The 27,695-nt window shown below is 39.7% G+C and overlaps 1 protein-coding gene across 5 annotated transcripts in view; it reads left to right on the top strand.

The window, feature by feature from the left end:
* The window catches only part of EML5 (EMAP like 5), a 178,836-nt gene extending 152,057 nt beyond the window's left edge, over nucleotides 1-26,779 (top strand). For all 5 annotated transcript variants that reach the window (XM_042990305.1, XM_042990304.1, XM_042990303.1 and 2 more), the window contains 13 exons: nucleotides 1,388-1,486; nucleotides 4,032-4,052; nucleotides 13,903-14,076; nucleotides 14,767-14,975; nucleotides 17,222-17,379; nucleotides 18,799-18,913; nucleotides 20,644-20,832; nucleotides 21,011-21,183; nucleotides 22,254-22,416; nucleotides 22,839-22,942; nucleotides 23,439-23,592; nucleotides 24,307-24,407; nucleotides 24,635-26,779. In XM_042990305.1, the coding sequence (XP_042846239.1) occupies nucleotides 1,388-1,486; nucleotides 4,032-4,052; nucleotides 13,903-14,076; nucleotides 14,767-14,975; nucleotides 17,222-17,379; nucleotides 18,799-18,913; nucleotides 20,644-20,832; nucleotides 21,011-21,183; nucleotides 22,254-22,416; nucleotides 22,839-22,942; nucleotides 23,439-23,592; nucleotides 24,307-24,407; nucleotides 24,635-24,671 (1,697 nt within the window). In that variant the 3' untranslated portion in view covers nucleotides 24,672-26,779. The remainder of the gene's footprint in view (nucleotides 1-1,387; nucleotides 1,487-4,031; nucleotides 4,053-13,902; nucleotides 14,077-14,766; nucleotides 14,976-17,221; nucleotides 17,380-18,798; nucleotides 18,914-20,643; nucleotides 20,833-21,010; nucleotides 21,184-22,253; nucleotides 22,417-22,838; nucleotides 22,943-23,438; nucleotides 23,593-24,306; nucleotides 24,408-24,634) is intronic.
* The last annotated feature ends 916 nt before the right edge of the window (nucleotides 26,780-27,695 follow it).

Genomic DNA, 27,695 nt, shown 5'->3' with positions numbered 1-27,695 from the left:
CCCAAACACTTCTGGCTTTTTCCTCTGATGGTTCATTCCGAACAGGCAAAGAATGGCTTATGTGAGTCCTAATCCCCCGTGTCTCCTCAGTATTAATCATTAATATGATTGTCCTATTTTGGTTTCCTAAAGAAAAGGATTCACCAAGATCACACAGAAATCAGTGGTGATTTTTGATTTAATAATTTTGGCCATTTAAAAAATACTTAGATAATCCTCTTTAATTGAGGCTTCACCAAAGAAAATAGAATAAGAAAAGATGATCTAGAAAGGAATGTGTAAATACACTTTCATGTTTATCCTTGTAATTTTCTTTAATTTTATGATTTGTCCTTAATCAGTTTTCTACTGATGGGGTATAGAGAGAGAGGGCAGAAGGGAGACTGGGTACCTCTCCGCTTCTCATTATTTGTCCTCTCTAGTTTGGGATACATTGCTGTGTTCACAGTCTAGGAAGTTTTGCCCTATTAGCTGATCTTCGAACTTAGCCAATAGCACATATACTTGCTTGTTTGTTGTTCTCACTAAACTGTCAGCCCTGGGAAGTATGAAGCACATTTCACTTTGAAGAGAAGTTTTAAAGTATTAGATCCGGTAAATGTCATTGTTAAATTGTTTTGTGTTGCTTCACTTTTGGATGATGTAGTGTGGGTGGACTAGATCACCCTGTAATCACCCTGGGTCCTCTGTAATCTGGACCCAACCTACGCCCTATCCTCCTGACCTCATTTCCCACCTCGCCACTGTACTTAGGCAAACCCACCTTTAGTACGTCTTGCATGATCACAGGTCTAAGGTCTCTTCGCTGTAAGTCCTATTAGGTAAATCACATACCTTCTTTGATCAGAATTCTTCAGTACCTCCCCACTGACTACATAATAAATATGAAATTTAATAGGTTGGCATTCAAAATCCTCTATCATTCTAGTTCCAATTTGCCTTTCCAACCATATCTCTCACATTTATCCTTGACCCTACATTTCAGCCAAATGAACCATATACATGCATACTTAGTACTTTCCTGTCTTTGTACCTTTGCTTAAAGTATTCCTCTACCTAGATTGCCCTTCCCCACCCACCTTCACTTTAACAAAATCTGTCTTGTCAGTCCAAGAGTGCCATATGCCCATGATAAGAAGAATCTTTTCTGCTATGAATTCCCAGAGCAGGCCCCTTCACTCTCTTGTGGTGCTTGATGTCTTTAACCTCATGTTAACTTTCAGGACTCTATCCCTTTAAAGATTTGGGTTATTTTTCCATCCTCATGATAACGTGCACATTCAGTTCTCAAAAAATACGTATTAAGTTAAACAGAGCAATTTTTTATTGTTCTAGATAAGTGCATTTGGCTGTTATGTCTTAAGGTTTTCTCAATTTTTTTTTATAGGGACTCAGAGTTTTTATCAGGAACATAATGATGATATACTGTGCCTCACTGTAAATCAGCACCCCAAATTTATCAACGTAGTGGCAACGGGCCAAGTAGGTATGTTTCTGTATTTTAAAAAGAAACAGTTTAAGTAATTGTATTGTTCAAATTAATTCAGTATCCTAGGGAAAAAAATATATATATTTGGGTATTGTTGAAAATGCGTTTGTATATAAAACACATACCTAGGGGCGCCTGGGTGGCTCAGTCGTTTGAGCATCTGACTTTGGCTCAGGTCATGATCTCATGGTTTGTGGGTTCGAGCCCCGCATCAGGCTCTGTGCTGACAGCTCAGAGCCAGGAGCCTGCTTCAGATTCTGTGTCTCCTTCTCTGTCTGCCCCTCCCTCGCTCATGCTCTTGTCTCTCTCTGTGTCTCAAATGTAAATAAATGTTTAAAAAAACAAAAAAACAAAAAAACATGCACCCAGTTTTACCATATGATTTGCTTCCAGGTATCTTTCTCTCGCTTTGGTTATCTTATTGGTTCAGACAGTTTAGAATTAAGAATAAACTATTTTATGGTGATTGCAGTAGTTGGATTTAGTCCTTTAGCAGATATTCCTAATTGGCAGAAAGGTTTAATTTAGCATATAAAGCAAAAAGAATTTGGAGAGGAAATTGTAAATAAAGGGGGAGCCAAAAAGTAACCAGACTGACGGGCAGAATGTCTGTGGAAACTAGGACTGAGCTAGGAAGGAGAGAAAAGCTCTGTCTGTTGTCTGTTCCATGCTGCTAAATCCTTCTGCCTTTTTCTTTTCTTTGGCATTGATTTAAGTTGCCAGCTGTTTTAAAAACCACTTGTCTTGCTGTCTTCTTTTAACCCTTTAGAAAACTTAAAGGATGAGAGGATAGCGGGTCTAATTAGAACAAATACATCTACCAACCAGTGATCACTGTGAACACCACATCATAGATTTGGTCAGTTGAAGCTTCATAAGCTTGGTGTACTTTGTAAAAATGATCGATGTCATTGGGCTTGTTGGATCTTGGTGGGCCTCCGTTGCTAAGCCAACTCTCCAGGTGTCTTTTTCTCCTTGGATAGAATAATTTATGCTTTTAATATCTTCATTTTTCATACAAGTACTAAATTGATCAGTCAGAAACTCGATCTCTGGGTTACAGAGTTCTACAGTTGTACCACAAAGGTGCTTGTGATCTTCCTTTCTGTAAATTTTTCTATTTTTAACAAGAAGTAGACTGATCTTCATGCATTACACACAAAGATTCTAATATTTGAGTATAAATAGGTCTAGGTCCTTTTTTAAAAATGAGTCTTATTTTTACTCTGAAAAAAATGAGATCATGTTACCATTTTGGTTATAAAAGGGCCTATTCAGTGCCTCTTGACATATAGTTATTGTTCAGTTAATTTTTTTGAGTAGATTCATTTATTCAACAAACTTATTGAGCACATGCCATGCACAAAGTATTATTCTAGGTGCTAGGGATATAAGCCTACCAAAAAAAGATAATATCTCTATGTTAATGGAATTTATATATGGTGAATAGAATTGTAGAAGATACGGTTCTTCCATTTCCCAACTTTGCTTTTTTTTTCTTTCCCCGTCTCTCTCTTTAAGCAACTTTGCTTTTAACATATTAGTGCCGCAGTTTTGTCTTTTAAGAAATCTTGTAGTCACAAATGTAATCTTTCATTAAAATTGACCCTCTTCTCCTTTTCCTTTTTTTATTGAGTTATAATTGACATAGAACATCGTATAGGCGTACAACTTAATAATTCAGTATTTGTGTCTGTTCCTTTTATTTCGAAAAGTGACACTGTAGGGAAATGTAAAATGGCTAATTATCTTCCAAGTCAAAGTCCAGGCACTACAGAGGTGAATTTTAGATCATATATGCAGTCCTGTGCCTTGCCCCACTGTACCCTTACACAGAATGGATACAGAAATTTTTTTACTGATGACTAATGGCACGTAGGATAGACTTGAGAGACCACCAACGAGTGAGGGACTTTTTCTTTTCTGAACCCCCAGAGTTGAGTCAGTAGTAACTTTGACTGCCAAGCTTGTATCATACCTGCAAGGCACAAACAGTCTAAAATGTTTATGGCTCTCTTTGTTAAAAATTGTTTAGGTCAGAGGGGAAATATTTGCTTTTGTGGTATTTTAGCCAGTTACATTCAAACTTTTTTTTTTCTTTACCTTTGTCCCTTGGCTGGAATCTTGGACTCTCAGGGCCAAGCAGAGGTGCATTAAAACTCCAGTCTGTTACAGGGCATTTTGTAAACCAAAATAAGAGTTGTATTATTTAAAACATGTCATTATATTTAAATTGTTAAAATTTCATGTGACTCTTTAAATAGAAAGAAAAAAAAGTTTTTATCCAGTAATTGGAAGGTCATATACGTGAAATGTTAATATATGTGTATGATTGAAATGAATGGCTTCACGTACAGTCTACTCAATTTAACATCATAAAACTAATTTTGTATATGACCATTTGTGATTTATATAAAAATTATTTTATAATTAATTTTTAAAGTATTTTAATAAGTATACTTAAGAATGTACTCAATAAAAATATTTTTAAGTATTTATGTTACTTATGGACAGTTGTTTTTCTGCTGTTTTTCCATTGTAGGTGATTTAGCAGACATGTCAGGTAAGGAAAATTCGGCATTTTCTGTTTTAGTTATATTGTTTAGTATTGGTAGTTCAAATTTTTATTGAGTAATAAGATACTTGAACATATTTTGAATTTTTTTAATGAAAAATCTATTCTTTTAATGTCATGATACTGAGCTCATTCAGCAGTAACAATGATAATTATTTTTAAAACTAATATATTTTGACCTTTTTAGTGTCCAGCACAATTGTAAGCACTTTCTGTGTATTACCTGTGTAATCACTGCAAGGATCCTCCACGGTAGCTATTAACTTGCCAACATCATGTAGCTGCTGAGCGTGCAGCTGGGGGAAGGACGCCTGGGCGGCTCAGTCAGTTAAGTTTCCGACTTCGGCTCAGGTCATGATCTCCTGGTTTGTGAGTTCAAGCCCTGAGTCAGGCTCTGAGCTAATAGCTCAGAGCCTGGAGCCTGCTTTGGATTCTGTGTCTCCCTCTCTCTCTGCCCCTTCCCTGCTTGCACTCTGTCTCTCTCTCAAAAATAAAAATTAAAAAATAATTGTTTTTTTTCTTAAAGTGCAGCTGGGGGTAAAAGTAATCTTAAATGTGAATCAGTAGGTTGTATTGCCTAAAAGTGAAATTTTTTAATTGCTATTTTATATGTCCAATAATTGCACATATTGTATCAACAGATCACTTAAAGATTTAGAAATAGCTTTCTATTACTGATCTTGACCATAGCTTTGTGAATCTAAAAAGCTACTGGATAATGTGTGTCCATTGTTTTGACATATTTACTAGGCTTTTAAAATTTCCTTTTCAGTTTACATAGGAAAAATAGCAGTTTGATAGGAAAATATGTCATGATCTGTGTCTGTTTCCCTCTTCTCCAGGGTAAAGCAGCATTCTGTGATTTGACTGTTAAACTACAAATGTATCCAACACAACAGGCAATATTTTTGCTCTCTTGGTTACATTCAAGAGCAGGAGTTGGCAAACCAGAGCCCTTGGGCCAAACCTACCTGTTTTTGTATAACCCATGAGCTAAATATAGTTTTTACTAAGTTAAATAGTTAGAAAAAATCAAAAGAAAATTTCACATCATATGAATATTATATGAAGTTCAGATTTCAGTATCCAGAGATAGAGTGTTGGACACAGCCAGGCTCATTCGGTTACATATTGTTTGTGGCAGATTTTGTGCTACAGCAGCCTTGAGTAGCTGCAACAGAGACCTCACGTGACCCTCTGGTTGCTTTGCACAGCTGTTTGGCACACTGGAGATGCAGTGATGCTGTCATAACTTGACAGGTTTTGAGCTAACCCACAATTAATTTTGTTATTTAAGCAATGTATATCCATCATGTCGAAACAAGGCAAAAAAAAGGAAAGTGGACTTTGTCACACTGCTAAGGCACAGTGAAATGTGGATTATATTGTTATCAAATTATATGGTAAATTCGACACGATAGCTGTGCTAAAATAATACAATATATTACATTTTCACACTAAACTTGACAAAAGTATTCCCAGTTCATGGGAAGCCCAAGAGTCAGAAAAATTAGAAAATGTAAAAGAATATTTGTGTGAGTATCTCATCACAACAGAATTTCTACACAGAAATAAAAAATAAAATGAGGCTGCAACCAAGTTTTCTGAATGTTTCATTAGTTAATCAAGAAGAATTTACTGTGAGTTAATTAAATCATGTTTGATTGCAGCAAACATATGTCCAGAGAAAATAAACTTGTTTAAACCCATCAGCTTTTTGGCAAAACCTATTGCTAAAAGAGTTGAGGATGTTGGGAACAGCATCAGTAGCCAATTAACAAGACCCTAAAAAAAGCAAATAATTCTGAATGGTTTCCCTTGGCTCTTCATGGATTGACAGTTGTTGCCAGTTGCTTATTTGAGGCAATCACTGCCAACTTTGAAGTGACTGAAGAGTTGGCCTCTAGGACTAGTCTTCATGGAACAACTACAAAAGATAGTATTTTCAGAGAAGTTAAGAAAACATTAATTCAGTACAGTCTGAAGTGGAATCTGCTAAGATATGTGCCAACTGATGGTGGTAAAAATATATGTGGAGCTGGAGCAGAAAAAGGGTTAATGGGTTAATAAGTTTACAAAACTGGTGAAAATTTAAGGTGTTTAAAGCCTATGATTCATTGTGCCTGTTCGTCATCAGCTAGTTTGTGGAAAACATAGCAGTGTATCATGTGTTATTGACAACCTCACTTTGTCTTTGAGAGTCAACAGTTAACTTCATTTGTTCTCATAGAATTAGCCATCATCAGTTCCATGAATTCATGTTAGAAACAGAAGCTGAGTGTCCTAACTCACCCAGTGGTTTAGCAGTAGTAGCTTTATTGCAGTTTTTGGAGCTCAGAGCCAAGGCTGAAATTTCTCTGAATGAGAAAAGTACTGCCGTCAATGTCTATTATGGAAAACGTAATGGCCTTAGAAATTAGTTTTTGCTGCAGACTTGATCGTGTTTCTTAATGAATTCCACCTGAAATTACAAGGAAACTACAGTTACAGTAACAGCCTAAAATTACAGTTAAGGTGAAATTCTACAGTCAGGTCATTGATGGCGACTGATGTTGAATCACAAGTAACATCAGACTGCATGATACACTTCTCATGGTGCCAAACATTAAACCAAGTGAGAATCCCACTTGCCGCAAATGTATTTTCTGCTCTCAGACTGCAGTTCCAGCAGCACTTTTCAGATCTTGATGCAAGTGAGAAGGAAATTTCCACATTTCAAAACTCATTTGAACTGAAGTTGAAGAACTCCATGTAGGGTTCAGTTCATGGTGATTACTCTGCAATGGAAAACATGCTAAAAAGGCAGATATAAAAACAACACTCTAACTGAATCCTCTAAATGCCTTCCACGTGATTAATATGCTCAGTTAAGATCTTGTACTTTTGGGGACGCCTGGGTGGCTCAGTTGGTTGAGCGGCCGAACTTCGGCTCAGGTCATGATCTCGCGGTCCGGGAGTTCGAGCCCCGCGTCGGGCTCTGTGCTGGCAGCTCAGAGCCTGGAGCCTGTTTCAGATTCTGTGTCTCCCTCTCTCTGACCCTCCCCCGTTCATGCTCTGTCTCTCTCTGTCTCAAAAATAAATAAACGTTAAAAAAAAAAAAAAGATCTTGTACTTTTGGATCAATATTTGAATTTGTCAGTAACTATCTACATGAGACATTTTCAAAGTTGAAATATGTAAAATTTTTACAGGCAAACATTTGCAATTGATCTTGATGAGAAAGAACTCTCAATTGGAAGCTTACCTTGTTATCGCCAAAGAATTTTCCTCTTCTCATAGTGGATCTTTATTATAAAAAATTTCACTCTCCAGGCGCCTGGGTGGCTCAGTCAGTTGAATGTCCGACTCTTGATTTCGGCTCAAGTCACGATCCCAGGGCCATGGGATGGAGCCCCGTGTCGGTCTTTGTGCTGAGCTTAGAGCCTGCTTGGGATTCATTCATTCATTCATTCATTCATTCATTCATTCTCTCTCTCCTTCCCTCTCCCCTGCTCATGCTCTCTCTCTAAAATTAAAAAAAAAAAAAAATCACTCCGTGATTTTCATCAATAAAAATGTAATGGAAATTTTTCTCTCATTAGATAAGTACCTGCATAATATCTTCAATTTTGTGGCTTATCTGACCCTTGACAGAAAAGTTTGCAGCCTCCAGCTCTAGAGGGAGAGAGGCAATAAATAAGTAAAGTTTTTAAAAACTTTTTTAATTTTTTCAAAAAAAAATTAAAATATTTTTATTTATATTTAAGTAATCTTTATACCCACTGTGGGCCTCGAACTCGCAACCCCAAGATCAAGAGCTGTACATGCCTCTGACCGAGCCAGTCAGGCACTCCAATAAGTAAACTTCTGAAACTAACATGACCTGAGATGGTGATATGATAAAAACAATAGGATGATGTCAGTAAAACTAGATGTTTGTTTTCTTGATGTGGTAACATTCAGCTGGGCCAAGAATGAGAACAAAAAAAATGACAGCTGAGGGATGAACTGGGGGACTCCAGGCTGAGGCTGTTTTGGGGAGTCCCAAGACCCACCCATACATTCAGTGATTCACTAGTAGGCATCCCGGGGCCCAGAGATTGTTAGGGCTATAGTTTCTTAGAGTAATCTGCAAGGGAAAAAGACACACCGGGTGAAGTTTAGACGCTGCAGGATCATAGGTGCAGTGTTTTGCCCAGGGACACCCACTTAAGCCTTAGAGTCCAGGCCTTTTGGGGTGGAAGGGCTGGTCGCATAGGCACAGATCAGCCACAACTACTGAAATACCAGAAGAAAGCAGGTGTTCAGTACACCAGGTAGACAAAACAGCCTTATTAACATAGGGACCATTTCAGAAGTCAAGTTCTCACACACTTGCAAGCAGGCCCTTCTAATGATAGCAACTTCAGGCTTGTTTATGTTAACTCTTTACTGTGCAAGCCTTAAATCAAGAAACAGGAAGGTGAGTGTGGAGGAGTAAGGCCTCTAAGATGAACTTGGAGAAGGAGAAGGGGGTTAGGAATCAGGTGCATGGGGCTTTGTGCATGGGGCTTTGCAGGTCATGGAGAGGAGTTTGGATTTGAGCTAAGTGCAGAATTCTTCATGGAGAGTGTTAAGGGAGTGAGTTGATCTCATTTATGCTTTGAGAAAATCACTCTGCACTATTAAGGATGCAGAGGAGAAAGAGAAGTAATCAGAAAGTTGGGAGGCTGTTATAATAGTCCACGCAAAAGACATTTTTAACTGAGGTGGCAGGAATGAAAATGGAGAGAACGCTAGACAAATACAGAATGTATTTTGGAGGGAAAGCCAGTGGTCCATTCTGATGAATTGGATGTGAGGGCATGACAGAAAGTGAGGAATCAAGGCTGTTAATTTTTTGCTGGAGCGGCTGGCTCACTGAGACGGGAGAATACTTGCAGAGAGACAGTTGAGCAGGAAGAAATGCAGAGACCTGAGGATTAAAGGGAATGCAAGAAGACTGGTAGGTTTGGGGGTGAGAAAATAAGCTCGTGTCTGGTAGCTTCTATGTTGTTCATTTCATCAGCTGAGGGTGAGGAGGTGACAAAGAAGGTGGAGGATAAAGTTTTGAAATGGTCAGTTTGGGATGTGGGAGAGTGAATACATAATAGAAAATACATAATTACCCTTTGAATCCATTAGACGTTTTGTGAGTGGACACTAAGGGGACATCTTCTCTGTCTGACAAAGCCTGCCTAAGACAGTGGTAAGAATTTGACATTTTTGATCCTTAAGGCAATTCAAAGGGAGAATTCTCTGTACCCCCAAACCCCCATTTGTAGTTACTGTTTGTCACAATGGTTAGTTGTCCATCAAGTGACTTTAAGGATCTTCCGTGTTGTCCTGTATGACAGAAAATCAGGAAATACATTCATCCTAAGGTTGGTTGCATTCATGGTCACAAAAGGGCTACCAGTACCAGTTAGAACTACATGCTTCTTTGCTTTCATCTAGTTGGGAAGCAGATAAAAACCCTTTTTCAGAACCATGAGCTTAAAAGTCCTTCCGTTTAGCCTGATTGAGTCATTTTAAGACACAAACCAAACCCCAGACTAAGAAGACCTGGGGAGTACCATGTGCTGATTGGCTCAAATCTGGGTTACTGAACTAAATCACTGCTGCTGGGGGCAGAGAGTGGGGAGTGTGAGTGTGGGTGGCTGGGGGTTCGGGGAAGTCATCACAGCAGGCTTAGGCTGATGAACTGAGCAAGCAGGGTCTCTCCCTGAATCACTTGCTCTACATAAGGGAGGGGGGGATTCCTGAATAAAAGCATAACTTTATTAAGAAGGAAGGAGGTAATGGATAGTGGGTATGCTGCAAGGAGTTGTCCCCTGCGGAAATTAAAGAGTGAGATACAGTTGGTACACTTAATGGCCCGTATTAAAATTTTGTTAAAAATACAGTTTTTATAATACTACACCAAAGGCCAAGTAGAGGATGGAGAAGGAATATCCTTTAAAACTTTGGTTCTTATAAGATCCAACTAGTAATTGAAAGAGACCCTTGTGGCATCTCTATACTGGACAGTAAGAGTCAGGAATGCTTATAAAGTCAGTGGGATTGGGGCACCTGGGTGGCTCAGTCGGTTGAGTGTCTGACTTCGGCTCAGGTCATGATCTTGTGGTTCACAAGTTTGAGCCCCACATTAGGCTGTCTACTGTCAACATGGAGCCCACTTCAGATCCTCTATCCCCCTCTGCCTTTTCCCAGCTTGTGCCCTCTCTCTCGCTCTTTCTCTCTTCAAAATGAATGAACATTAAAAAACAATAAAGTCAGTGGGATTGATTTTCCAGAGACAGCTTGATATGATGGAAGGAGCACGCACAGAACCTGGATTCCGAGGACAGCACACTGAAGTGCGTGTGACTTCGGGCCTGGCTGACTTCATAGGAAAACACACCTGCCTAGTAGTGGAGCTTTGATGTGTCTCCTGTTACAGACCTAGCCCGTGACAGGCACCCGTCAGCTGGTGGCATGTAGGAAGGGAAAGAGAAGAGTGTCTGTGTTACTCCAGCATCGTGAATGACCCTTTTTGAATCATAGAAAATCAACTGTAATGAACATAATTTAATCTTTCTTTAGTAAGTTAGAAAAGCCTTGAAAATTTGTAGTGATTGGGTAGCTCAGTCAGTTAAGCATCTGACTCCTGATTTTGGCTCAGGTCATGATCTCACGTTTCATGAGTTCGAGCCCAACATCGGCCTCTCTGCTGACAGTGTGGAGCCTGCTTGGGGCTTCTCTCTCCCTCTCTCTCTCTGCTCTCTCTCTCTCTCAAAATAAACTTAAAAAAATTTTTTTGCAGTGATTTAAATCTTAAATACTGTCACTGAAGGAAGTTTAGAACAGTCTAAATATGTAGCAGTCCCATGTCATGGTCATACCTGAATGTTGTAAAACATAAATTTCAGGTATACTGTCGTTACCATCTCATTTAACTTTTTATGAAAGCCTGAAAAGCTCAGTAATTCAACTTTCTTAAGATTACTTGCTATTTAATTTTTATATAAATAAAAGTATTTGTAGTTTTGACATATTAAATTTGGAGGCAAAACTGAATGATGTTTCTTAAAAATCCATTATCTGCCTCATCACATTTAGGCAAATAAAGTCTGTGGATTGCCCCCAGGTGCTTTTTGTAAACATATACAAATGTTTGAGGGCACCTGTGTGGCTCAGTCAGTTAAGCATCCAATTCCTGGTTTTGACTCAGGTCATGGTCTCATGGTCCCTGGGTTCAAGCCCCGCATCGGGCTCCACGCTGACAGCATGGAGCCTGTTTGGGATCCTTTCTCTCCCCTTGTCTCTTCCCTTCCCCCACACTTGTGCTCTCTCTCTCTCACCCTCCCTCCTTCAAAAGTAAATACACTTAAATAAATAAGTTTCTATATTATAGATGACCTATATAATATTTATTACTGGCAAAAAATTATAGACTGATCTAGTATATATTTACACTTTAAATCTAAGCCACCTAACATTATTCGTTGACATGAAGTTTACCAGTCCCTCATATCCTTTGACTTCTATTGAATAAAGAACATACTAACTTTTGGTCCAGTACTTAAATTATTGTGCTCAGTTTTTCACACATAAATACCATATGTTACTACATGGTAAACTGTTCCCATACAGTTTTGATTTTTTACAGTTACATCTTTGAACAGGTTTTACTTCATGACCTCCAGTCCCTGGTTTACTATATTGTAATTACTTTGAAGGACTGACAGATTAATCATCGTATGCTATAAATTGTAGATTGTATACAGCATAGTTTAAATTTATCAGAATGTTTTCTTTAGGGACCAAAATGTCTTTCTTCATCAAAAGATGCCAAGACAGCTTATCTTATTAAACTGTCTCTGGGCACCTTGGTGGCTGCAGTCAGTTAAGGGTCTGGCTCTTGATTTTGGCTCAGGTCATGATCTCATGGTTATGAGATTGAGCCCTGCTCCAGGCTCTTGCTGAGTGTGCAGCCTGCTTGAGATTCTCTTCTTCCCCCCCTTTCTGTCCCTCCGCTGTGTGCTCTCTCTTTCTCAAAAATAAATAAAGAAAAATGTCTCTATTTTTGCATTATTTGTAGCGGATTTATAGTTTGAAACAAACCCACTCTCGTATTTCAATTCTTTTACTAAAAGTACTTATGTTCTAAGACTGAATTAGCTGCTGAAAATGAATACATTTTTATGGGCTGCAGTTCATGAAGAAAGGACAATACAAATCCCTGATTTTTAAGTTAGAAAATACAGAGAACTGGGAAAATTTTTTAAGCAGCAGAAATGGGCTACACAAGGTGAATAACAACAAATACAATTTTTTTATAAAGATTAGCAATTTGGGGACACCTAGTTGGCTCAGTCAGAAGAGTATGCGACTCTTGATCTTTGAGTCATGAGTTTAAGCCCCACGTTGGGTGTAGACCCTACTAAATTTTTTTTTTTACTTTTTAAAAAAAATCTAAATAAATAAAACAGATTAGCAGTTTGGGGGCACCTGGTGGCTCAGTTTTGTAAACAAGGATCTAGCTTCAATTGGATCATGATCTTACAGTTCTTGGGTTCAAGCCCCACATTGGGCTCTCTGCTGTCAGTGCAGAGCCTGCTTTAGATCCCCTGTCTCCCTCTCTCTGTGCCCCTCCTCCATGTGTGTACTCTCTCTCTCAAAAATAAATAAACCTTAAAAAAAAAAAAAAACAGTTTTATTTCTTCCCCGAAATCTTGTTTAAAAAACAAAAATTGGCACCTGGGTGGCTCAGTCGGTTAAGCGTCCAACTTTAGCTCAGGTCATGATTTCACAGTTTGTGAGTCCGAGCCCCGGGTCGGGCTCTGTGCTGTCAGAGCAGAGCCTGGAGCCTGCTTTGGATCCTCTGTACCTCTCTCTCTCTCTGCCCCTCCTCCACTTGTGCTCTCTTTCTGTCTCTCAAAAATAAATTTAAAAAATTAAAAAATAAAAAAACACTGTTTTATAAAGTGATGTGAACTTGGCTTTTTACCAGATATCTGTCTATATGGTTGAAGATTTCTTTTGAGATCTATTCACGTGGTGTCCTTCCTACCTGTTGCCTTTCTCAGTTTGTGTTTGCTTTTCATCTCCCCTTCAGATGAGATACTGAGTAACAGTAATGTTCAGAACTAATGTTCAGATAGCAGATAACTGAATATACTCTGATATTTAATTATTGTGTAATATTTGTACATTTCTCCACATAATTATATAAAGATTTAACAAGTATCTAAGACGTGTATTTCTGAATAATTTAAAGTTTGTGATTGCCTAATTTTCTTGTATAAATGTTATTTTCTCAAAAATGCAGTGTGAACTGTAGCCTGAAGAAGTATTCTGTATTTTTGCCTTTCCTTCCTCTTTCCTTTTCTTTCTTTCTTTTATTATTTTTTTAAATCGAGGTACAGTTGACACACGATGTTACATGAGTTCCAGGTGTACAACATCGTGATTGGACAAGTTTCCATGTTCTGCTGTGCTCACCGTGGGTGTCGCTACCATTCATCCCCATGCGATGTCATTCCAGTCCCATTGACTGTATTCCCTATGCTGTGCCTTTTATCCCATGACTTATTCATAACTGGAAGTCTGTATCTCCCGCTGCCTTTCACCCATTTTGTCCATCCCCCTCCGCCCTCCCCTCTGGCCACCATCAGTTCTCTGTATTTGTGAATCTGTTTCTTTTTTCATTTAGTCTTGGTTTTGAGCTATTTTTTATTAAGTACACAGTCATTCTTTGGTACATACTTTTCCGTGTTTCAGAAAGTATGCGTCAGCCGTAGAAATGGAAACATCTGTAACAGGTATATTACAACTTTTGGATTTTATCATTATTTAGCTACGGCTCCTTCTATCCACATCTGGGATGCAATGAACAAGCAGACTTTATCTATACTGAGATGCTACCATTCGAAGGGAGTGTGTTCAGTCAGCTTCAGTGCTACCGGCAAACTCTTGCTGTCTGTGGGGCTGGACCCAGAACATACGATTACCATTTGGAGATGGCAGGAAGGTAGGGTTCTTTTTTCTTGGTGATTTTTAAAACTAAGAATACCAGGGTGATATGAACTCTGTTTCGTATTTGCTTTAACTTAGTGATTGAAATCATTCTTCATTTCAGCCCTGCCACACACACAGTACACAGCTGGTATCACTCACTGTATGTTGCACTTTAAAAACTCAGTGAAAGAAGCTCACGAAATAGAAACATATGCAAGTTACTAATACTATACATAATCCACTGCTCTTTCAGTAAGAAACCATATGTAAGTCTCCTTGTTAATTCTTATTTGCTTGGTCATGGAGGGTGTTAAGAACGGAAATGAAATCCCAAGTGATAATGAAAGATGAACAGGATAATATTGCTTACCATACTTTAGATAAAACTTTCCAGTTACGTGGCTGCTACAAAAAGTGAAGTTCACAGAGCTACATAGGAGAAAGTAAGATGTGATTTCTAAAATCTAGAATGGCCCTTCAATGATGATAAAGCTCCCATTAATACACATGTCACTTGAGAAAGTATGTAAAAAGGACCTTCTCCGCCAGTAATCGTCTGTCATCTGGCGGCTAGGTAGCGATGCAGAGGACACGCACAAGTATTTGTTTTTTGAACGATATATTTTGAGTAGCTGTTCGATCTGGCAAAAACTATCTTAGTTCCTCTGCTAACTCAGGTAACTTTGTTGTCTCTTTTTATCAGGTGCCAAAATCGCCAGCAGAGCCGGTCACAACCGACGCATTTTTGTGGCAGAATTCCGACCAGATTCAGATTCCCAGTTTGTCTCTGTGGGAGTCAAACATGTGAAGTTCTGGACACTGGCGGGAAGGGCTCTTCTTAGCAAAAAAGGGCTCGTGAGCACCCTGGAGGATGCCCGGATGCAGACCATGCTTGCTGTGGCGTTTGGTGCAGTATGTCTCTTAAACCACGTGTGCTTGTGGAACTCTGAATCACGGCAGTTGGACTGCTTTGAATTTTCTTGCTTCAGACACATAAGCCACATTCGTGTTGTCTTGTGGCACCGTGACCCACTAACCATTCCATATGTCCCCGTCCTGCATGTATTCCACCTTTCAAAATCTGATACTTTCAGAAATCAGGGAGTAGGAAAGAAAATTAATGAGGGAGAAGGATTATAATGAAACATTTCAGTCCTTGGGCCACTGCCAGCCATTCTCAAAAGCCTTCGTTAATTTTCTAATTGTCACCCTAAGTCCCCTAAAATTTCTATCCTTCTAGTAGTTCCTCATAATCCTAAAAATTTGTCAGAATGAAGAAAGATGAATCAAGAAATGTAATTTTTCTAGTGTTTAAGGTGGTACCTGAGTTTAGGATTTCTTTTGCTCTCTATCAGCTTAACTCGCTGCTTATCACATAGTTGGAAGTGCTCTGGGCCAGTGCAGCTCTTTCAGAGTAGGAAGGAGAGCAAGATTCCCAGTCTTCACAGAGTGTTCCAGAGCCGTCCCCGCCCCCACATCCCATTGGGCTTGTGGTTTACAATCCACATCTCTAATACCCTGAGCCCTGGCCACACTTTTTAAATCCTTTGGTACATCAAAAACCTTGGTGGATCTCTGTACTAAAGTGTTTATGGGGCTGGGAATGTAACGCACAAAGAAAATTATACTTTTAGAACCTTTAAGCACATGATTTTAACAAAAAGATCATTGAAAATGTTGGTCATACCATGTCAAACTTCCGTTAAACATTTTGGGGATTCATAATATAAGCTGGGTAGGGTAGTTCCTTTCCAGAAGAAAAACCCACACATTCAAATGCTTCTGGCATTTAATTTGCCTGTGTTGACTTAACTTGTTTCATGTATAAAATTCCTTATGTACCCAGTTGCCTATTCCCAATAGAAAATAAACTTGAAGACTAAAATATTAGTCCTGATTGACTTCCGGTTAAAGCAGCAGTGAAATCAGAATGTTTTGTTACATAGCAAGATGGACTGATGTTCAGTTTAGGCCTGTTTGAACACCCTCCATGCCTAGGGTTACAAAAAAAAAAAAAAAAAAAAAAAAAAAGCAAGGGAAGTAAAATCTTGGTTTCTATGCCTAGAGCATTTACATTCTGATTGAAGATAAGGCATGAATTAATGATGCTCCTAGATGACAAGTATAATTATTGTTATCCAAATAGGTACAGAGAATATGCATGACTGCATATTCAAAGTAACATTAAATTGCTGTAGGCAGGGGTGCCTAGAGCATGCGACTCTCGATCTCTAGGTTGTGAGATTACTTTAAAAAAATTGTAGGGAAATTAAACATAGAAACTATGTTGTTGTCAGAAAGATTAAAGAAAATGTTTTGTTGTAATTCAAAATCTTACTTTCCTATTAGTTCTTTCCATATCGTTTTTGTTGAAAGATCTTGGACCAGTTGCTCTGAAAGTGAAACTAAAATGGATGAAAATAGCACATGATGCAGAATGTAATTTCTCCAGTTTCCGCATAAATGAACTCTATCAGGATTGCATTCTCAAAGTGATCTAAAGCACTATTACTTTGGGCACCTTATCAAATTTATCTTATGTTGTATTGCAGAAATGCACTGATTTTTGCCGTTTTGATTTTAAGAAATCATGGCAAATGTTAATTTCATATATAACCTCATGAATTAGTGAAATTTAAAAAACTCGTACAACATTGCTATAAGTTGTGTACGTAGTTTTACTTTCTGTGGCAAAATACTTTATCAAAACTAGTGAAATGTTATTTTCACTTCCTGTTCCTACTCTTTTTTTTCACTCTCAGTTACTGATGACCTCAAGTTATTTCTCAGGCAGCTGGAGGGAAGCAGCCTAAAGGGACGATGTAAACCAGAATTCTAAAATTTTGCATTGGAGGGAAACTTGGTGCCTGAACTCCCTCGTTTTACACATGAAAAAGCTGATCATCCTAGAGATTAAAAAACCTCACCGAAGGTTATTCCAGCAAATAAGCAACAGAATAGACTAAAAGGCCCTGACAAAACTAAACCTCAAGTTCAGACCTGAACCCGGCTGCCGGGTCCATGGTTTCTCCCACTGTATCATGTTCTTTGTATCTGAGAAGGTGAGGTAGGCCACACTTATGGTAGAGAATTGCGTCTGTTTCAACTCTATTTGAACTTTTGATGAGTTTGTCTCCCCCTTCCCCGCTCCTTTTCAGAATAACTTGACGTTTACAGGTACCATCAGTGGAGATGTCTGTGTGTGGAAAGATCACATATTGTGTAGGACCGTGGCCAGAGCTCACAACGGGCCTGTGTTTGCCATGTTCACCACACTGAGAGACGGACTTATTGTGACCGGAGGCAAGGAAAGGCCGTGAGTCCTGTTCCCACAGCCTTACCACACGTTCATGCACTGGGGGCTGCCTGCAGTTTGCAGTGAATTATTCTAGTTATTTCTAGACTACACGGATCATCCTCTCTGACCTTCTTCCTCATGTGCTTTGCCTTTATTGCCTTTTATGTGCCTTCCTGTTGACTCTTAATTTCTTGTCTTAAGTCACTTCTGATTTATTTCACAGTGTAAAGACACCTTAACCCCAACAGTTGGGGCGATAGCTTATTTCTCTGAGGTATGGTTTAGGTGGTTATCGTGTAGGCAGAGAACTGATTTCCCTCATGTCTGTATGCCTGGATAAGTATTTGCTGGGGAAGAAGTGACCCATGGGAGAATCTTTGCCCTCAAACCCAGGACGTATCTTGACTGCCTGCTCTCTCCTTTTTGGCCCAAACAGACACTGAGGGGTAAGGTGCATACAGCTGGCGGCCTCAGAAAGGTGTGAGGACACTAGAAACCAACTGCCTTGTTTGCTTTTGCTTGAGGCAATCTCATTACATAAAATACTTGTTGCATAAAATTGTGTAAAACAGCCTTCAAAATTTAAGTCTAACGAAAGACGTTTTTCTGAGTGATTTGAAAACCTCCCAGAAGAAGCCAGATACTAATGGATTTTCTGCCAACATACTCCTATTCTTGTTAAAATGTAGTGTTTGCGGGGCCAGGAAGCACGCACATGTCCATCCAGGATGAGGGAACCCACCTAATCAAACACCAGTGCAGCGGCTTTTGTGTTTCACAAAAACGAACCCCGTATTGTGGTCCTGGGTGTGCTTTTCTCCTAAGACAAGCAATTCATCTAACAGAAAATAAAGGAATACATTTTTCAGTTCTCCCAAGAGAAAAACCATAAATGGGCTATGTTTTCTCTTTTCTGTCTTACCCTGACGCTGGTGTTTCCCACACGCCTTCTGTTCAGCACACCTCTGCCCATTAGTAGCCTGCTGGATGGTTTCAGTGGGTATTTTAACAATGATACGAAGGAAAGCGCACCCCTTTTGGCCATTAAAGATCTCTTCTATAGCTTAGCACCTGTAAGCCTGTTATCTAGCCTTACGTTTCCATTGTCATTTTAACATTAAACATCATTCTGCACATTTCCTTAATCAAGAGGATACATTATATGGGGGCGGGGGGATGTGGAGAACGAAGGAAGATTACACTCATGTCAGAAAAATGAATTTTCATCAGGTAAAATTTGCTTCAACTGAATGGCTCAAATACAGTGTATCTTAAAGTTGCCACAGAAAGTTTAGAGACTACAAAAAGTGAATATCGGGCTCCCCCCCCCCTTTTTTTTTTTTTTACTGTTCTGCTTGTATAATTTAGTATTTGTTTGTAATAAAAGTGATTTGTAATAGCTCATAAAAATGCTTATTTGGCTTGGGTTGCTCTTAGGTCAAGAGAAGGAGGAGCGGTCAAGCTGTGGGATCAGGAACTGAGGCGGTGCCGAGCCTTCAGGCTGGACACGGGACAAGCCACGGACTGTGTCCGCTCCGTGTGCAGGGGCAAAGTAAGATGTTCCGAGAGCCGTTCCGGTGCAGCCAAAAGTAGAGAACGGTTATTCTTGCAGTTCCCTCGCCCTCTGCAACTTGACGAGTGACACTTGCAGAGGAGTCTGCTGGCTGACTATGCTCTGCCTTTTCCCGGCTGCCCCCGCAGCCCCGCGGGCGGCGCCCGTGTGCCGTCTGCCTCCGGGCCACGCTTAAGATGAGAAGCTACTCCCCGGTCTCAACACAGTATTTAAACCTCCATGTTTTCTTGAATCTACTAATTCAACCGTGGTGGGCAGCAGTGAAACTTCTTGCCAGTTGAATCAATTTTGATTAGAGCAAAATTTTGTTAAATTTTATTTTTAAATGTACATTTCTTTTTTTAATTAAAACATTTTTTTCATGTTTATTTTTGAGTGGGAGAGAGACAGAGCACGAGCATGGGAGAGGCAGAGAGGGAGACAGAATCCGAAGCAGGCTCCAGGCCTTGAGCTGTCAGCACAGAGCCCAGCGTGGGGCCCGAACCCACGAACTGTGAGATCATGACCCGAGCCGAAGTCTGATACTTAACCGACTGAGCCACCTAGGTGCCCCAATGCTCATTATTTTTGAGAGAGAGAGAGAGAGAGAGGCAAGCATGGGGAGGGCAGAGAGAGAGGGAGACAGAGGATCCAAAGTGGGCTCCACACTGACAGCACAGAGTCCGAGGTGAAGCTTGAACTCATGAAATATATCATGACCTGAGCCAAAGGCAGACACTCAACTGAGCCCCCCAGGCACCTTAATTTTGTAAGTACTCAACCCCCCCCCCCCCAAGCATGGGGCTCATACTCAAAACCCCCAACATCAAGAGTCGTATGCTCTACCCAGCCACCCTTTTAAAAAACATTCATTCCTATAAAAAATTTGGACCATGCATGCACTGGCAATAAGTGTATTTATAAATTATATACATGTATTATCTTCAGTCCATGTATTAATTAGGCTTTTATTTATACTTCTTTTTTGTTTTTTGAAGTTTAGTTTGGAGAGCGAGCGAGACATGAACAGGGGAGGGGCAGAGAGAGAGGGAGACACAGAATTGAAGCAGGCTCCAGTTGTCAGCAGAGAGCCTGACACGGGTCTCAGACTCACGAGCAAGGAGATCATGACCTGAGTCGAAGTCAGACGCTCAACTGACCGAGCCACCCAGACACTGCTATTTATACTTTTTAACTAAAATGTAATACTTTCGGGGCACCTGGGTGGTTCAATCGGTTGAGCGTCCGACTTCAGTTCAGGTCACGATCTCGCGGTCCGTGAGTTCGAGCCCCGCGTCGGGCTCTGGGCTGATGGCTCAGAGCCTGGAGCCTGCTTCCGATTCTGTGTCTCCCTCTCTCTCTGCCCCTCCCCTGCTCATGCTCTGTCTCTCTCTGTCTCAAAAATAAGTAAAACGCTTAAAAAAAAAATTTAAAAAAAAAAATGTAATACTTTCTTCCTGTATCTCAGCGCACTTGCACCTCTTTGGAGATCATCAGATTAAAATATAGTCAAAGTCAGGGCTCTGTCTTAGAGAATAGTTCTGTTCTTTGGCAGACTCGGGGCTCTTGCAGATGTGCCTCTAGTCAAAGAAAAACCTCATGAGCTAATGATGGGCTTGCTACTATGTTAGTTCAAAGCAAAAAGTTCTCTGAAAGGTCAGTAGGGTCCTTAAGTTATTAAAAGACATTGCTGTAATTACGATAAATATATCAATCCCCTTGTGTTTCAGGGCAAGATCCTAGTTGGGACAAGGAGTGCGGAGATCATCGAAGTTGGAGAGAAAAATGCAGCCTGCAATATTTTAGTTAATGGTCATGTGGATGGGCCCATATGGGGACTAGTGACACATCCCTCCAGGGATTTTTTCCTTTCTGCCGCAGAAGATGGGACAGTGAGACTCTGGGATATTGCTGATAAAGTAGGTACAAACAGTTTTTGGCTTTTTTTCTTTTAAGTTACAATTTGTAAGGAGAGTGTAAGTCCCAAATTGCTAGCACTATTTGAGAAGAACTATTTGAGAATTATGTTGAAAAGGAACTGGTTTACTTTGTAAGTACTTAATGTCGTTTTCTGTGGCTCTTTTGGTTCTTATGCAGAAGATGTTAAACAAAGTGAACTTGGGACATGCTGCTCGGACGGTGTGTTATAGCCCTGAAGGGGACATGGTGGCTATCGGAATGAAAAATGGAGAATTTATTATTTTACTGGTGAGCTCCCTAAAAATATGGGGAAAGAAGAGAGATAGACGATGTTCAATCCATGATATCAGGTTAGTCAACAAATGGAATAGAATTTCTAGTATATGTATTCTTAAATGACCCGGGTTGCATTTGAAAACAGGTCCTCATTAGTGCCTATAGCATTTTATCACATCATCACTTGTACGCTGAAATATGGCTTTTGTGTACTTACTTCTTGCCGAATTATTAATCTAGTGGCATCAACCACGGTGCCTTATAAGAGCATGTACTCGGGGAACGCTTGACGATGAAGCATCACACTGGACAGGTCCAGCAAGTTCATCCTGCCAAGAATGATCTTCTGCTGCACCGAAGAGAGCCATCTGTCCTGTAGACGTCAGCCCGGAAACTAAAGCTGCAACCCCAACTCTCAACTGCATATATAGTCACTCGTTTAATTAACACCCATCAAACATCTATGCCCCAGAATCTGAATTAATTAAACTTTAAACTTTTCTTGAACCTTTATATTCCAGTGCTTAAGCTTATCTGGACAGTGGCTACTATTTGCCAAGTGCCTCTGTGTGACCAAGATGGATTCCTGAATCTGCTTGCACCCTTCACTGAAAAACCCTTTTACAAATGAAACCGTCCGCAGGACTTCAGTATATAAACTTCTTGTAGGTCCCCCATTCCCCTCAAGAACCTGCGTTGTCCCAGATCACTTCCCATGATCACTAGGCATATACTCGTGTCTTCAAGTAACTTCTTCCAAGCTTCAAATAGTGTCCCTTCGCCAGATAACCTGAGGGGACTTAAGCAGGTCTGTGTCCTTTGCTGTTAAGATACCATGATTCCAGGTGAAAGAAACCTATCTTGGTGAATTTGGGGAACTATGTAACTTAGGAGTTATGTAATTGTTAGTGGCTTTTTCAAAACCTACACTTTTGAGGGAATTGGCACTTGAAATAACATGTAAATTCTGTTCCATGTAACACAAATAGAATCTCCATACACACAGTTGTGTCCACCAGGTAAATCTGCTTGAGGCCAGATCACACACATACTTGTTTTTGAGGTAGAATGGAAGTTACTGGTCTTAAATATTATGATTTCATGTGTGCTGATGTATCTTTCACATATTTTATTACACCTCCAGATTTAGTCCGGATTCCCGGTTTCTGGCAGTGGGTTCTAGTGAGAACTCGGTGGATTTTTATGACCTAACATTGGGCCCCACCCTTAGCAGAATCAGTTACTGCAGAGACATTCCCAGCTTTGTCATTCAAATGGACTTCTCTGCAGATAGCAGATATCTCCAGGTACAGTACCTGTGTCCTACATCCAGTTCACAGTAGCTGTTTTTACATTGTTAAGTGGATGCATTTAAAACTCCTGAGTTTCAGAGGGGCACCTGGCTGGCTCAGTCAGCAGAGCATGGGATTCTTGATCTCAGGGCCGTGAATTCGAGCCCCACGTTGGGCGAGAGCTTCCTGAAAAAACTCCCGAGTTCCAGAGCTTCTGAACTCTTGCCTTTGTTTACTCTTCACTGTTTCTGCATTCTTTAATATCCTGTTCTTCTCGGATCTTTTCTCCGTCTTCTTCTGACAGATTTTTGTAGTCATCTTTAATGTTCTTAATGTTAGAAATGTAAATGAAATAGCACGCTTTGCTAGTATACTCTAGCCTTCTGATGTGTCTCTCGCATTAATGGAATTCTTGTCCCATTTTAATACGCTGAAAGGTCTCCACTGGTTGCTATAAACGACATGTCTATGAAGTGCCTTCAGGAAAACCTGTTCTGGATCAGGCCACCATGGACAGAATTACTTGGGCCACATGGACTAGGTAAACTGGAAAATCCTGCTTCTGAACAGTTAGAGCCATTCCACTGGGAAACAGTGGTCAAGTTCTAAGTTTGTTACTGTTTCCTGAGTTCTTCCTAAGAGAAGAATGATATGCTCATGCTGGGACTCCTTGTGACTGGACATATTCTCATGCTTTATCAAGGTTAAAAGCCTTTGAAGATACCCTGATATTTTCCTTAACATATTAGGTTTAGTAACCAGCAATAAAAACACATACCGGGTACTGTTAAGCAATCCTATCATTTCTCTACCTAAAGGAATGCAATCTTGCGGCGGTTAGAAATGAAATCCTACAAATTTGCTGTGTAACAGATAACCATGAGTATCCATCTTTTTAATCCATCAAATTCCTGTAGCATAAGCATCTTTATTAATTTTAAAGAACATAATTAAGTAGAAATTAATTACCAAAAACCTTTTTCAGTGTAGTACATCTGTGTTTGCTATCGTACATTTTCTTTATTCCTTCCCTCTAGTATTCTAGGAGATGAAGTTCTGGGAATCTGGTCCAGACATGCTGAGAAAGCCAATGTCAACTGTGCCTGCGTATCTCATTCAGGAATCAGCCTTGTAACAGGAGATGACTTTGGGATGGTTAAGTTATTTGACTTCCCATGTCCTGAAAAATTTGTAAGTTTGTGTTTGGTTTCGTTTTGGATGTAGTTTTCTAGTTTAGACATCTGATCATTAGTACTTCTTCCATAATTTAATAGCTTAAACATGTTAGTCTCCTGGTTTAGAAACACTTAATTTTCGTTCCTAAGATTTTTTTCAAAACAAAAAATAAAAGCTTTTAGAAATTATCTCCCCGTGCCCCCTAAGTAACACCATCTTTGCAAACTATCCTAATAGAGCTGTGATTATTAGACTTTTATTAAACCTTTAATCGATTTCCAAGTTTCAAATTCTCTTCCTCAAAGGAAAATTTTCAGAGTGCCTGGAGACCTCTGACTGCTCAAAACGCCTGGTCTGTTAAGGTGCAGATCCAGTACTATGAAAAAACAATGTTTATTTATTTTGAGAAGGTACTCCAGCAGGGGAGGGGCAGAGAGAGAGAGGGAGAGATTGAGAACCCCAAGCAGGCTCCACACTGTCAGGACAGAGCCCGATAGGGTGCTCAGTCTCATGAACTGTGAGATCATGGCCTGAGTCGTAATCACGAGCTGGACGCTTAACTGACTGAGCCACCCAGGTGCTTGTAAAAAAGCATCTAATAACGCTGCGTGTGGTCTGAAGTGCCTACTCTCTCCGCAGCCCCTGTGATGGAGACAGGGTTCCGGACAGGAACCTTTGATTTTCACGTGCCTCACACATCCTAAGCTTTCTTTTTCGTTGTTTTTTCAGGCAAAGCACAAAAGGTTCTTGGGTCATTCACCTCACGTGACCAATATTCGATTTACCAGTGGTGATCGGCATGTCGTTAGCGCAGGAGGTGATGACTGCAGGTTGGTAACTTTCCTAGCCAGAGAAGAACGGACTATCTTTAGTTTTATGAAGAGATCTAATATCACTATATAACTAACTGGGTAGCTGGTTCTGTGGAGTCACGTACTATGAAAATACAAAATAAAATGAATTAATGAGAATTTTTATCCATGTCATGATTTGAAAGCTCATTAAAAAACTGAAAATCTAGAAATATGATGAACTCACTGCATTTTTTTTATTGCAGTTTATTTGTCTGGAAATGTGTACATATGCCTCACTAAAAGATACGGATGCTGAGAAGACTGTATAAACAGCCTTGAGAGACCAGAATTACAGACGAGGAAAAAAAAAAAAGGCAAACAGAACCAAACCCTGCATGGGCAAGTGGTGCTAACTTAGGATTGTAACAGGGATAAATGCCCAGAGTCGTCGAAGTAGAAGACAGATAAGTTCAAGATACTTGCTGTATGCACTGGGAGAACTGTCCATAATCCACACACTGCCAGACGGTTGCATTTCAAGGAAGGATGGAAAAAACACTTGGTGAAAGCCAGCCCCGTTTGGGGGGAGGGTGCAGACTTGGCAGACCTGCTGGGGAGGTTGACAGGACCGCGCTTCTCAAAAAACAACAACAAAGCAAGACCTTAAAAACCCAACTTGCATAGTTTTCATCTTTTTAAGCAAACAGTTTTTCTTCTTTAGAATTTCTAGTTTATTTTTAAGGTTCATTATTTAATGACTTTTTTCCTCGTGTTTACATAAGGAAAGAAAACACACCATCACCCTAAATAGGATCACAGCTTTTAAAAGGTGAACAATTATTTTCCCTAAGGAAACACACACAAGCTTTACCGGAGAAGATAATGCTACTTAAGCATCAATAAACCTCTTTTTATAAAGGACACTTTTCTCCTGACAGTTTTAAATTCAGGAACAAATCCAAAGTTAGTAGTATAGGAGCACTACATTTTCATGGTTGAGCTGTCGATCCTTTAATGTTCACAAGTCCTCTCTCTAGCTGAAAAACTAGAACATGATTACAGCTTCATCAATGAGAAAGTAGTATGCTGAACAGTCCTTTCCAGTGGTGTACGGGTTAAAGGTTTAGAGAGCAGTAGTAGTTAACCGGGAGAGCATACTGAATATTTAAAGATGTAGTCTAGTAGAAACACCTGTTTCACATGTACACTGAAATGTTCAAGGTCACATTTACAAAGTTAAACAATTTAGTAGCTCTTGGAAGTTTTTATAGCTTTTGTTTCTATTTAAAAAATTTACTAATTAGCTGTATGCCACCCCATAGGCTGACTTCCAGAAGGAATGAATACAGGTCCACCTGTAACACTTGTCTATTAAAATTCCTTTTTGGTGGATTAGGGCTGAACTCTTAGATCTTTATCCCTATTCACTTCAATGCTGCCAAAGATCAGTACTTGCCGTTCAGGAATTTGCTGTTTAGCCTGTCTGTAGTTTCCTGAAGATTGGAGATTATGTAGATTGCTATTTAAAAATATATTTTTCTAAGTGTGAAAAAGTTTAAAATGCTCTACTGGTCCTATGAATTTTTATTTTAATGTGTTAATTATCTTTGTAGCGTAATAGACCCCTTCAGGTTCTGGAAATCTGTTTGGCCTGAGCTCGATTTTGTATGCCCAACACCTTGGAAATACTAAAAACAGAAATAGCTGAATCATCTCACAGAAAGCCTAACCGGTGATTGAACATGGTCAGTTTTAAAGCTCTGAATTGTAGCTGTTGTCTGAAGGACTGATTAAGGCATGATTAAGCTCGAAACATAAGCTCATAGTCACATCAATGGATTCTCCTAAATTGAGCCAAATTTTAGAATACGCTAATATTAAATTTCTATCCATGTATATTATAAAGGGGCATTCAATAAATTAAAGAAATTTCCCTGAACCACCCTCTCCCTTCCCGTTTTTGAGCCTGTTGCACTTTCAAATTTTCCTTCTGAGCCAGGTTTGCTAGCTTTTGGCTAAAGAGAAATCCCATTTCACGGTACAGGTAGAAACTCTAGTAATAACCATAACAAAGTGTAAAGCATAGAGCACAAAAATGCTTCCACTGCGTTTTTGTTCCAGCGGCCAGCCTACTAAGCCAGCCTTAATCCCTGCTGTCAGCTTCAGGACTCAAACTGTGGATTTTAAGTAGTTACCCCACAACCACCTTGTTTGTACCAGCCATCAGCTAAGGGAAGGTGAGTAACCGTGGTAGGTTATGAAGATTCTGCCCTGTGTTGTTTTTTTAACCCAGAGATTTACTTTTATGTGCAGTATTTGACTAAGCTCCTGAATTTGTAACTTGAGAGTCCTGGCACGTTTGGTCCTGTTTCTGTGTATAAACGCACGCCAAAGCACACCGTGCACGCTCGTGCCACTCGCGCACCACCGGCCACAGGTGTTCCTTTCCTTCTGGTGGTTCTTTTTCATGGTGGTTCACGTTAGACCAAGTTATCCAACAGACGTAGAGTCAACCTCAGCTTGCCCGTAAACCAGAGCAGCTGAAGGTAACAAACTCTTAAATGTGTTCCCAGGCAGTGTTTATTAAATGGCAAAAAACAAAACAAAAAAAACCTGCTTTTAGCACGGCACTGACTTGTGAGATGGTTGAACCAAATCACTTAGGCTGTTTCCCGTTTATGTTCTTTGTAGTGAAATTAGGAAAATGCAACTATATGCCATTTATAAATGAGGTTACTAAAAGTCTTTTAAGTTGTATTTCTAGAAATTTAATTTCTTCTGCTCAATCTTAAGTAGCACTGGAATGAACAAATGCCTTAAATTCAGAGGAGTCAACTTTTTAGACTGAAGCAGAATGGTCATTTCACCCCAGCCTAACTACGTGAGGGCTCGGTCTTTCCCTACCAATCAGCACAGCGAAGTGCAACTTACAAATGGTTTAATAATTGGTTCTTTCTTCTACCCGTGGAAAAGCAATGGCCTCAAAACAGACTGCTGGTTTCATGCTCTTAAACATGGACTTTTTACACATGCTGTTTTATTATCCCTTGGGTATATAACTAATGAACTTTTAGTTTAATTTGGTCCTGAGAATGTTTGGGTCTTTATCTCTTTTGCATTAGTTCACTCTGTTCCAACCAACTTTTAGCTTTTTTTTTAAAAAACTGCTGTACATCAAGTCTTTAAAATCAGTGATCCGTTATTTAATTCTAAAGCATCTGACACTTCTTGCCTTAACTATTTTAAAAACCACACACAGAAAACTGGGTGTTGATTCAATAGTCCAAAAGTTTAGTCCTACTTTGCAGTTTACCCATCTGATTT

This window comes from Panthera tigris, chromosome B3 (assembly GCF_018350195.1).
Source record: "Panthera tigris isolate Pti1 chromosome B3, P.tigris_Pti1_mat1.1, whole genome shotgun sequence".
Lineage (NCBI taxonomy): Eukaryota > Metazoa > Chordata > Mammalia > Carnivora > Felidae > Panthera > Panthera tigris.
The sequence above is the reverse complement of the archived record's forward strand: the minus strand, read 5'-3'. Positions and strand labels throughout refer to the sequence as shown.